This window comes from Dendrobates tinctorius, unplaced genomic scaffold (genome assembly GCF_039654945.1).
Source record: "Dendrobates tinctorius isolate UK_male_01 unplaced genomic scaffold, ASM3965494v1 ptg000197l, whole genome shotgun sequence".
Classification (NCBI taxonomy): domain Eukaryota; kingdom Metazoa; phylum Chordata; class Amphibia; order Anura; family Dendrobatidae; genus Dendrobates; species Dendrobates tinctorius.
The window spans coordinates 3302411-3315479 of NW_027361864.1; the positions used below are offsets into that span (position 1 = coordinate 3302411).

The following is a 13069-nucleotide window of genomic DNA, read 5'->3' on the forward strand; positions in this document are numbered from 1 at the left end:
AGCGACTTGCTGAAGCGGCAGGCAGCAGGGGGCGGCATTATGCGCTCCTCTACCTGCAGCACCTACAATTTAGCCTCTGAGTCTGCACGCTGGTGCTGCGGCCGGTCGTGCAAGAAGCTGTAATTGATGGTCACAGTGATAGGAGGGAAGTAGTAAGGGCCCCCTGATCATGTGACCCCCTGACTCCTCCCCTCCTGTGACCTCATCACAGGTCCTGTGCGCACAGAGCAGCCATATATGTGGAGTGCGGCTCTGCAAGTGGAGGTCGGTGCTGGAGGCTCCGTTATTCTCTATGTGGAGTGCGGCTCTGCGTGTGGAGGTAGGTGCTGGAGGCTCCATTATTCTCTATGTGCAGTGGGGTTCTGCGGGTGGAGGTCGATGCCGGAGGCTCCATTATTCTCTATGTGGAGTGCGGCTCTGCGGGTGGAGGTCTGTGCCGGAGGCTCCATTATTCTCTATGTGGAGTGCGGCTGTGCGGGTGGAGGTCGGTGCTGGAGGGTCCATTATTCTCTATGTGGAGTGGGGCTCTGCGTGTGGAGGTCTGTGCCGTAGGCTCCATTATTCTCTATGTGGAGTGCGGCTCTGCGGGTGGAGGTCGGTGCTGGAGGCTCCATTATTCTCTATGTGGAGTGCGGCTCTGCGAGTGGAGGTCGGTGCCGGAGGCTCCATTATTCTCTGTGGAGTGCGGCTCTGCGGGTGGAGTTCGGTGCTGGAGGCCCTATTATTCTCTATGTGGAGTGGGGCTCTGCGGGTGGAGGTTGGTGCTGGAGGCTCCATTATTCTCTATGTGGAGTGTGGCTCTCCGGGTGGAGGTCGGTGCCGGCGGCTCCACATTACTGGGCACAGGGGGAAGTAACCTTTTCAGAGCTGAGACTATCTTGGTGCTTTTTTGTTGTCACTTTCTAAGAATCATAGCATTTTGTTCCTTTTCCTCTGATAGATGCATATGACCCAAGTATGGAAAACAGGAAGTAACGAAACACACATTGCAATGTCCATGTCCTGTCCCCACATGCAGTATAATGTTCCCCACTACCGTCACTCCCCCACACAGTGTAATATTCATACAGTACTGCCATCCCCCACACAGTATAATGTTCCCCCAGTACCGCCATCCCCCCATACACAGTATAATGTTCCCCCAGTACCGCCACCCCTACATGCAGTATTATGTTCCCCACTACCGTCACCCCCCCACACAGTATAATGTTCCCCCAGTACTGCCATCCCCCCATACACAGTATAATGTTCCCCCAGTAACCAGTTTCAGCCCTTGGTTTATGCAGGACTCTGCTGTCTGTACTGGTTCTCATCATCCTGGATGAGGTGAAGTTTATGTGTGGGGTCAGGGAGGGTTTACAGTGTGGATGTAGCAGAGCCGTGTGTGCGAGATGTACGGAGCATAGCAGTGTGTGTGTACGGAGCAGAGCCGCGAGTGTGTGAGTTGTACAGAGCGGAGCCTCACGTATACGAGGTGTATGGAGCGGCGCCGCGTGTGTGTGAGGTGTATGGAGCGGAACTGCATGTGTATAAGGTTTACGGAGTGGAGCCATTTGTGTACAAGGTTTACAGAGCGTGGCCACGTGCGTATAAGGTGTGCGAGGTTTACGGAGTGGAGCCATGTGTGTACTGTGTAGCCGTGTGTGTGCGAGGTGTACAGAACGGAGCCGTGTGTACGAGGCATAAAAAGCGGAACAGTGTGTGTAGGATGTATGCGGATCCATACGTGTACAAGGTGTATGGTGGGGAGCATTCATACCTCCCAGCGGGACAGTCCCGATTTTGAGAGAGATACTGCCCCGGCTGGGAGCTTACTTTTCCCGCGGACACAGGAGTACACGGCGGAGCCCCGAGGAGCACTTTAAAATTCGCACGTGACGTTCCAACGGAAGTGACATGCTAGAAGCTGACCGGAAATGAGGTAATTTCGGGAGGAGATTGTGACGGAACCATGGAGGTACTTCTGGGAATGCTTCAGATCCATCACAGTGTCCTCCAACAGCGCGGATAGCAGGATCGCCTTGAAATCGGGGATGCCGGCCATGTGAGCGGATCATGATATGTCCTGCATCGGGAGGCTCAGGTGGGCACTACAGTGGGAGCTGGGCTGCTATAGTATCTTTATAGAATCTTTCTTTCTCTCTCTGTTTCTTTATCTCTGTAATCTTTCTTTTTTTCTTTCACTCTCTGTTCTTCTTTCTTTCTCTGTTCTTTCTTCTTTTCTTTCTCTGTTCTTTCTTTCTTTCCCCTCTTTCTTTCTCTCTCTCTGATCTTTCTTTCTCTCTCTGTTTTCTTTTTTCATCTCTGTTCTTTCTTTCTTTTCCTCAGTACCAGTCAGCGTGCCCACAGTACCAGTAGAATAAGGGGGGGTAGGAAACTAGGTGGCACTGGTCACTTTGAGCCTCTCATACTTTTTATTGGTGTATAATCATATGCCCTGGGCACCCCCATAAAGAGGGCCAGCCCCAGACAACAGGGTACAAACAAATCACTATTACTATCAGTCCAAGTGGACAATTATATACGTAAAGGTAATGATATCCCTGTGCCAAGCAGTGCAGAGGATCAGAATACACTGAGGAGACCAGAGCAGTGGGGTTTGGGGAGAAGATTTATATGGGGCCCATTACATTGTATGAAGTAATATATGGGGACCATTATGCTGTATGAAGTAATATATGGGGACCATTATACTGTATGAAGTAATATATGGGGACCATTATACTGTATGAAGTAATATATGGGGCCCATTATACTGTATGGAGCATTATATGGGGCCCATTATGCTGTATGCAGTAATATATGGGGCCCATTACACTGTATGAAGTAGTATATGGTGCCCATTGTACTGTATGCAGCATTATGTGGGGATAGGGGATGACTTTGTTTGTTGTGGATCTGACCGCTGGGACCCCCATGATCCTAGGTAACATAGCTTTGAAGAGCACCATATAAATGGAGCTGTGGTCAATCATACGCACTGTGGTGCCATTCACATGTGGCTCTTCAAATAACTCCTTAAAGAGAGTGATATGGGGATGACAAAGTATAGCAAAAATTCACTGATCGGGGTGAGGAGTGCTATAGTTTGTCGGCTGGTGGGATTTGTGTGGCAGGGCTGCATTTTTGTCCCAGTCCGGCCCTGTGCCAGGCCTACCATTGCCATTAATGACCCTTGTTCTGGATACTTCTGTGTTGTTCTTGTATGTGCGTGTGATGGCGCTGACATCCTTGTGTTTGGACACCTTTTTTTTTCTATTTATCTAAATCAAAATGTCCACTATTGTAATCCGTTTTACAGGATAGATATGAAAATTTACTTTGTGTGCGAGGGGGAGGGGGGGGCGTCATTTTGCTGCTCGCCTCAGGCAGCAGAGAGGCTAGGTTCACCCCTGGGGCTAATCACAGTTTACTGTATTGTTGGAGATTTGTGATGCAATATATGATCTGGCCAGTAGAGGGCAGCAGCGAGAGGCTGGAATTGGAGCACAGGGATTTGGGCAATTGGCTGGCGGTTGGAAGAAGTCGAAGGAGAGTCCGGGTGAAGGTGTAGCTGCGGATCCTTGGAGAAAGTCTGGATAATGTTGTGCGACTCTGGATCTGTTGTTGGTGACTCTGGGACTCGTTGCTTGGCTTGAAATGAGCTGACTCAATCAGGACAACCAAGTACACAGCATATTTGGCTAGGCCACATGAGGCCTTATCTCTGAGGACTTAGGGAAGTCCTGCGCTGGAGAGATTCAAGATGGCATGTCCGATTATTCGGGACTCAGCCCATCAAGGACCTTTCTACTTCAGTCTTAGGCCGTAACGGTACCATTTTACATTTGAATATATATGTGCATATATAAATAGCCTTATAGCGGTCCAGTTATTTAGCAGAAACAGCCTCTTCTGTAAAAGACACTTCGAAAACTGCTCCAAGTAGATGATTACAAAAGAACTGGCTCAACACTGTCATTTCATTGATTTAGGCATAGAAATGGTTAATCACGTATTCTGCTTTCATGTAACTGTAGGTATTTCTATGCAGCCGCACGCTCCTCTCCCGAGTGCCGGTGGCAGTGCCGGGTAGATGCGAGACTCGTCTGAGTTTCTCGCATGTGTGATCCCGGCCTTATTGAGAGTAACTGCTGTCATTATATTTGGTACATACAGTATATACTGTTTACCTACCATCCTTTCCTTTGTTTTATAAACTGGCTAGTAAATATTCAAATCATATTATCTGATCTTTGTGCTTGTCTGCAGATTTTTGTTGCACCCCTTGTCATGTGGCCGTCCCTCGTCCACGTTTCACCTCTTCCCTTTACTGTCAGATTTCCTCTAGAATCAGTCCTAGGCCTCCTCCTGTTCTCTTTATACACTGCCTCTGTTGGACAAGCCACCTGTAGATTCGGTTTTCAGTACCATCTCTGTACTGATGACTTCCATTTATAAACATTGTCTCCTGATATCACCCCTGCATTACGACAAAATACCAGTGATTGTCTTTCAGATGTCTCTAAGGGTACCGTTACACTAAGCGACGCACCAGCGATCCCGACAAAGATACGACCTGGTAAGGATCGTTGGTGCGTCGATAAATTGTCGCTAGTAAGATGTCAAATTTACCCAGGGACGCAGCAACGATCTCGGCGGGATCACTGGTGCGTCGCTTAGTGTCGCACAGCAGCGATTCTGACGACTCCCGCCTGCGTCCATGATTTCTGAGTCGTTAACGAGGTCGCTCGTCGGTTTCAAACACAGTGATGCATGCTGGCCAGCGGGACACCAGCGATCAAAAAGTGGCCCAGGACATTCGAGCACGATCAGCGACATCGCAGCGGGGACCTGGTCGCTGCTAAGTGTGATACATAACGAGATCGCTGGCGCGTCACTTAGTGTGAAGTACCCCTAACATTATGTCCTCCCTCTGTCTAAAACTGAGTTTGTCAAAAACTGAACTCCTTGTGTTTCCTCCCTCCACTAACCTACCTATGCCCGATATTGCCATTTCCATGTGGTTCTACCATTACTCCCCAACAAAATGCCTGCTCTGTTGGGGTCACTCTTGATTCAGGTTTTTCATTCACCTCCTACATCCGATTACTGGCTCGTTCTTGTCATCAACACCTCAAAACATATCTCGAATTTGACCTTTTCTTACCTTAGACTCTGCAAAAACTCTTACTGTTGTATTTTTCATTCTCGTCTTCACTATTGTAACTCTCTACTCACCTGTCGCCCTCTAACCAAACTCTCCCCTCCAATCCGTCCTGAATGCTGCAGCCAGGAACATATTCCTCACCAACCGCTACACCGATACATCTACTCTGTGCCTGTCATTGCACTGGTTGCCCATCCGCTACAGTGTCCAATACAAACTTATCATTCTCAACCATAAAGCACTCCATGGTTCAGCACTACCTTACATCTCCTCCTTCGTCTCAGCCTACTATCCTACTTGTGCCCTCCGTTCTGCTAATGACCTAAGAATAACCTCCTCAATAATCCATACCTCCCACTCCCGTCTCCAAGACTTCTCACGTGCTACGCTAATTCATTGGAATGCACTACCCAGGACAATTTGCTTAATTCCCAACATCCACAGTTTTAAACGTGCCCTAAAAACGCATTTCTTGAGACTGGCCTATCACCACACTTATCTAACCATCCCTGTTTTGCCCATACAGAACTTTCTTCAAAATCAGGACCCTCGTAGCATCTGTTCACACACCCTCCATTACTTACTAGCCCTCTGTGTCTGTATTGTACACATCCTGGCTGGTGACCGGTTAATACACTATTTAGTTACCCTACATATTTTATTGATGGACGGACAGTACAGTATAAGCACTTTTTACCATTTTACCTTGTGTTTCTCCACTGTTTCCTCATAGATTGTAAGCTTGCGAGCAGGGCCCTCACTCCTTTTGGTATCTGAGTTATGTGTTCTTCTGTAAGGTCTTTATTGTCTGTACAAGTCCTCGCTAAAATGTAACGTGCTGCGTAATATGTTGGCGCTACAGAAATAAATATTTTTATTATTATAAAATTTTCTTTACATTTGACATTAATTGTTTAAAGAGTTGAGTTTTGAAAGGTTTGTCGTTTTTATATTAGCTTTTTTTCTATATATATTTTATCTAATTTTCCTCCACCCTATTTAATAACTTAGCGTTAATAGGGGGTATCCTCTGATTAGGATCAGCATCTGTTGGCTATAGTGAAGAGCGGTAACAAAATTGTATGAAGGTCTGAGAATTGTCCAAATCAGACAACCCTTCATCTTATAGTTGTATGTCAGATACATTTCAAGTCCTTCTTACATTTCCATCTTTTGCATGTGTCCATACATGTAGATCGTCTGGAGTTTTTTTTTATTGTATTATTTATGTGACTTATTTGATCTCTTCCTATTTATTTTTAGGATCTTTTATGAGCGAGACTGTCGCCATGTTGAACTTCTATCCCAGTTTCCCGGCTGCAGAAGGACCGACAAACCGTGGAGAGTTTATCTTTGTGGTGGACCGGTCTGGGAGTATGGATTGTCCTATGAATTCAGAGCCAAATGCTCCACTACGTATTCAAAGCGCTAAGGTCAGTGAATGGATTCTGTGGGATCATTTGTAGTGACCATCTACTGAGTGTGAGAATCATGTGGGAATAGTGGATGAGGGCAGGTTTATCTCACCCAGATTCCTTTCCTATGTGGCCTAGTCTGGTCAGTATCGCACCTGCTTGCTAATGAATAATGGGAGGTGGATATAAAAGGATGCAAGGTGGTTGTGTGAGTGTCTCTGCCTGGGAACACAGAGAGCCTGTCTGTGTGAGAGACACACGTGAGTGGAAGCAGTGCCCACTGCAACTGTGGTTTGGCTGGACGGGAGAAGCCCGCCAGTTGGTAGTTAGGTTGTCCATTGTTTAGTTAGTGCCGGACAGGCAAGGATTTGTTTTATGTTTTATTTCCTTTTGCATTGCTTTTCACCATTAATAAACCTGACCCAGGGTCAGTTATACCCGAATCCCAGCTCTGCGCCTGAGTTGCATGCTGAACGCACGTGACCTTTGACCCCAGCAAAGGCGATCCCGGAGTGTTTTATCACATTGTGGTGGAGAACGCGGGCATCACGTTGCAAGCATGAGCATGGAGGACGTGGTGAAAGCGCTGGTACAGTCCACCGCCGTCCAGCTAGAAGCTAATCGGGTGATGATGGCCCAGCTGAAGGAGTTGGTGGACATGACAGCTACCGATCGTTCGCTTCTCCAGCAGGTGGCGCAGCGCCTGGCAAGCCTACATGAGGTTAACCTGGAAGCCGAGTCGAGAGTGATTCACGTGAGGCGGTACTGGCAGAAGATGACGACCGAAGATGACGTCGAGGCATACCTGACCATGTTTGAACGGACGGCGGTGCGAGAAAAATGGCCGAAGGCACGATGGGCCGGCCTGATTGCCCCGTTTCTTTCCGGTGAGGCCCAAAAGGCTTATTATGACTTAGAGCCTGAAGCCGCGCAGGACTTTGACAAACTGAAAGCCGAGATCTTGGCCCGGCTGGGAGTGACGACCGCTGTCCGTGCACAGAGAGTGCATCAATGGACTTATTAGCCGGATAAACCACCGCGGTCACAGATGTTCGACCTGATCCACGTGACGAAGAAGTGGCTACAACCCAAGGTGTTGACAGCGCCAGAGATAATCCAGAGAGTCGTCATGGACAAGTACTTGAGAGCTCTACCGCCAGCCCTGAGGAAGTGGGTAAGCCATGGAAATCCTACGACGGCAGATCAACTGGTGGATCTGGTTGAACGTTACTCCGTGGCGGAAGGACTCCGAGACGACGCTACCCCACCTCGTTCTTCATCATCTCCACGTGGAACCGGTAAGACTGTTCCAGGGAGTAGGGGAGATGGAAAAATCCCTAAGACAGTGGGGGAGGAAAACGGGACTGCCCGCACTGCGAGGCCGAGAGTAACGAACTATGGTCGAAGCAAGGGGCCCGTTAGGTGTTTCCGCTGCGAAGAGATGGGACATATTGCTGCGAACTGTCCGGTCACTACTGAACCCATGCAGTGCGACGTCACAGACTCTAAAAACCGCATGTCTATGGTTGCACGGGTAGTGAGTGTGAATGCCGGTCAAAAGGATGTGGAAAAACACTTGTGTGATTTAACTGTTGATGGCAAAAATGTGGTGGCATTGTTAGACTCGGGAAGTGTGGTGACTCTGGTGAAGGCCAGTCTGGTGTCAGCCCCGACAGGACCATCAGACAAATTTTCTGTAACGTGTGTGCATGGAGACACCTGTTCGTACCTCACCACGGTCATATGCATTACTACTTCCTATGGGTCTGTGCAACATAAAGTGGGACTCGTCCCGGCGTTATTGCATGATGTTATTCTGGGCCGGGATTTTCCCCACTTCTGGCAATTGTGGGAGAATCAGTTGATGCCCTCGGGTAATAGTGTACATGATTCTTCTCCCAGGGCGCGTGGGGGTCTCGAACCCCTGGAAGATGTCTCCCCGGAAGACTCGGGGGAAGAGTCTGCGGGAAATGACCTGCAGTTCCCGTTTTCAGTCATGGCGGGTGATACGGAGGAGACCGGGGAAGAGGAGGAGGCCGACAGCCGTCCACCTCCCCGTTTGCCGGATTTAGAAGTTCAGAAAGATGACTTCCAAAGCGAGCAAATAAAGGATCCTACCCTTTCTCAGGCTAGGACAAATGTAAAAGTGATAAATGGGGTACCCGTAGAACCTGGCTCTAGGCTGGCATATCCTTACATGGTTCTGGAGAATGATTTACTCTATCAGATAGAGAAAAAGGGGGAAGATACGGTGCAACTATTAGTCGTGCCAAAACCCTACCGGCGGCAGGTGCTGGACCTGGCCCACGGACATGTGATGGGAGGTCACCTGGGAGTCCAGAAAACCACCGAAAGGATATTACACTGTTTTGTTTGGCCAGGCATGCATCACGATATTCGAGTATATTGTGAGTCTTGTCCTGACTGCCAAGCCTCTGCACCTAAGCCCCGGTTCTGTAGCCCTTTGGTACCCCTACCTATTATTGAAGTCCCGTTTGAGAGGATTGGGATGGATTTAGTTGGGCCTCTTCCACGGTCTGGACACCAACATATCCTGGTCATCTTGGATTATGCCACTCGTTACCCAGAGGCCATCCCTTTGCGTAACACGGCCACCAAGACTATTGCCAAGGAACTGGTGCATGTGTTTAGTCGGGTCGGTATACCAAAACAGATACTCACCGACCAGGGGACCCCCTTTATGTCCAGGGTAATGAAGGAGCTCTGCCGATTGTTACAAATCGAACCGTTACGCACATCCGTGTATCACCCTCAAACAGACGGGTTGGTCGAACGGTTCAATAAAACTCTGAAGCAGATGCTGAGAAAGGTGATAGACAAGGATGGGAAGAACTGGGACTATTTACTTCCATATTTGCTTTTTGCCATCAGGGAAGTACCCCAGTCTTCCACGGGATTCTCGCCTTTCGAGTTATTGTACGCCCGACGTCCTCGCGGACTGTTAGACGTTGCAAAAGAAACCTGGGAGGGTCAGGTCACACCGTTTAAAACAGTGATAGATCACGTCACACAAATGCAGGACCGTATTGCGGCTGTTATGCCTATCGTCAAAGAACACATGATACAGGCTCAAGGAGCCCAAAAAAGAATCTATGATAGGGGCGCCAAGATCCGTACGTTTGCACCCGGAGATAGGGTGTTGATCCTGGTCCCCACGGTGGACAGTAAGTTCCTGGCAAAGTGGCAGGGCCCCTTTGAGATTAAGGAAAGAGTTGGTGAAGTAAACTACAAAGTATACCAGGCAGGTAAACGGAAACCTGAACAGATTTATCATGTAAATCTGATAAAACCCTGGAAAGATCGGTCTGCCTTGTCAGCGGAGCTGGCCCGTCCCGTCTGCTCACATACCGTACTGGAGGTACGGGTTGCAGAGACTCTCTCGGAGTGGCAAAAGACTGAGGTCAGGCAGTTTCTACTTTACAACCAAAAGTTTTTCTCAGAAAAACCCGGGCAGACTACGCTAATGAAACATGACATTGTAACGGAACCTGGTGTCACAGTTCACGTAAAGCCCTACCGAATCCCGGAAGCGCGCCGTGAAGCCGTTTCCCGAGAAGTGAAGGCAATGTTAGAGTTAGGTGTCATTGAGGAATCGCACAGTGCTTGGTCCAGCCCGATTGTGCTAATTCCTAAACCGGACGGCACCATCCGGTTCTGCAATGACTTCAGGAAACTGAATGCGGTCTCAAAATTTGATGCCTACCCCATGCCCCGGGTCGACAAGTTAGTAGATCGGTTAGGAAAAGCCCGGTATATTACGACCCTAGACCTAACAAAGGGGTATTGGCAGATCCCTCTGATGGAGGCTGCCAGAGAAAAGACAGCATTTGCTACCCCGGAAGGTTTATTTCAGTATGTGTATATGCCGTTTGGACTGCACGGGGCACCAGCGACCTTCCAGAGACTGATGGATCGAGTCTTGAGGCCACATAGGCGGTACGCTTCGGCCTATTTGGATGACATTGTCATTTACAGCTTGGACTGGGAGACTCATCTCCAGAAAGTACAAGCTGTGATTGACGACCTGTGGGAGGCAGGTCTAACCGCGAACCCCAAGAAATGTCACATCGAGCTAGAAGAAGCCCGGTATTTGGGGTATGTAATTGGGAGGGGTGTTGTTAAACCCCAGGTTGATAAGATTCAGGCGGTTCAGGACTGGCCACAACCTGTCAACAAGAAGCAGGTGCAAGCCTTCCTGGGGATCGCCGGTTATTATCGCCGGTTCATACCTAATTTTGCAGCCATCGCTACCCCCCTGACGGATCTTACAAAAGGGAAAGACTCCGTCATGATTAAATGGAGTTTAGCGGCTGAAGAAGCCTTCCATAGCCTAAAACGGGCACTTTGCTCTCAGCCCGTACTGGTGACTCCGGACTTCCGCAGTGAGTTTGTGGTACAAACGGATGCCTCTGATACCGGTATCGGGGCCGTACTCTCACAAGTGAGGGACGGAGTGGAACACCCAGTCCTCTATCTCAGCAGGAAGCTGAATAAACACGAGCAAAGGTATGCAGTCGTAGAAAAAGAGTGCCTCGCCATTAAGTGGGCTCTAGAGGCCCTCAAATATTACCTGGTGGGCCGAAAGTTCAGGCTGATCACTGACCATGCCCCTCTCAAGTGGATGCACTTGAACAAGGAACGGAATAGCCGGGTGACCCGGTGGTTCCATGCCCTGCAGGCCTACACTTTTACGGTGGAGCACCGCCCAGGGGTACAGATGGGAAATGCAGATGCCCTGTCCCGAGTGCACTGTTTGGCGGGTGTCATTGCTCGACCGGAGTGGTCTGAGCAGAAGGGGGGGATATGTGAGAATCATGTGGGAATAGTGGATGAGGGCAGGTATATCTCGCCCAGATTCCTTTCCTATGTGGTCTAGTCTGGTCAGTATCGCACCTGCTTGCTAATGAATAATGGGAGGTGGATATAAAAGGATGCAAGGTGGTTGTGTGAGTGTCTCAGCCTGGGAACACAGAGAGCCTTTCTGTGTGAGAGACACACGTGAGTGGAAGCAGTGCCCACTGCAACTGTGGTTTGGCTGGACGGGAGAAGCCCGCCAGTTGGTAGTTAGGTTGTCCATTGTTTAGTTAGTGCCGGACAGGCAAGGATTTGTTTTATGTTTTATTTCCTTTTGCATTGCTTTCACCGTTAATAAACCTGACCCAGGGTCAGTTATACCCGAATCCCAGCTCTGCGCCTGAGTTGCATGCTGAACGCACGTGACCTTTGACACCAGCAAAGGCGATCCCGGAGTGTTTTATCACATGAGGTATATTCATCTGATCACTTTTCTGCATATTTTTTGCTTTTTTTGCCTTTTGTCACATAGTTTTCTCTCTCATGCAGGAGACCCTGGTCCTTCTATTGAAGAGTTTGCCTCTTGGATGTTACTTTAATATTTTTGGATTTGGATCCGATTTTGAGTCTTTCTTCACGTGAGTTTGAATAGTCTTCCTTTTGTTATCAAGTTTGTGTAAAATATACATTTTTGGGGGAGACAAGGTGATGGTTATGGATAGATGTTTGCAATCTGTCTTTTACAGTAACACTCACCTTGGAGGTCAATCATCAACCTCTTTTCTCCAATCCATCCTGCATTCATGTGTTTATGGGTCCCCAGAATCCAATATGGCGCATTTTACTTCATATTCTTTACTTAGCAAGTAATTGTCTTGTTTATTTGTATGCTTTAGGGAGAGTAAGGAGTATACACAACAGTCCATGGAAGAAGCTGTCAAGATGGTCAATGAAATGAACGCCAATTTTGGAGGAACAGAAATACTGAGACCCTTAAAGAAAATTTACGATACTTCCGGAAGGCCAGACCACCCAAGACAGGTGCATCACACACAGACTGCATGACCCTACATTGGATTTTCATTATTCACAAGTGCTGGAACCCCTTTTTTACCCTATAAATCCTAGTATCATCCACCACAGAGGGTATCCACATAGGGGCAAGCATTCCAGTTGTGCAAACCACTATGATCTAGCGGCTGCAGCGCCAGATGGTGGAATGATGGGTGTTGGACCGCCACTGATCTGATATTGATGTCCTATCATGAACAACCCCTTTATTTTGCAGAATGTTTTGCACAATTAGCATTTGGTAATAAATGCTAATGCTTTATATTTATGGTCTCTTTAGCTTTTTCTCTTCACGGATGGAGAAGTTGGGAACACAAAAGAAGTGATTGATGAAGTCCAGAAAAATTCGAATAATCACCGGTAAAATAACCATCTTTTTTTGTCAATTTTTCAACCTTTTTGTCCAGAATACAAAACTCTGGGCCAGATATACAATATGTTCTCACACAGTATCAGACAGAAATTTTAAAGCCTAAATAGGTTCTTGTAGCTGCTTTCTTTCACCAAACCTTGACCAGGTTCACACCAGTATTTTTTTTACTTACTATTTCTCCAGTTTATTTACCATAAAGATTAACTCATGACCCTGTAGTAGGTGACTCTGGAGATGCACAGTAAA

General features: G+C 48.0%; 1 protein-coding gene across 2 annotated transcripts in view; it reads left to right on the plus strand.

Moving 5' to 3' along the window:
• VWA5A (von Willebrand factor A domain containing 5A) overlaps positions 1-13069 on the plus strand; it is a 163308-nt gene that overhangs the window by 101798 nt on the left and 48441 nt on the right. For both annotated transcript variants that reach the window (XM_073553120.1, XM_073553121.1), the window contains 4 exons: positions 6413-6582; positions 11929-12017; positions 12276-12420; positions 12731-12810. In XM_073553120.1, the coding sequence (XP_073409221.1) occupies positions 6413-6582; positions 11929-12017; positions 12276-12420; positions 12731-12810 (484 nt within the window). The remainder of the gene's footprint in view (positions 1-6412; positions 6583-11928; positions 12018-12275; positions 12421-12730; positions 12811-13069) is intronic.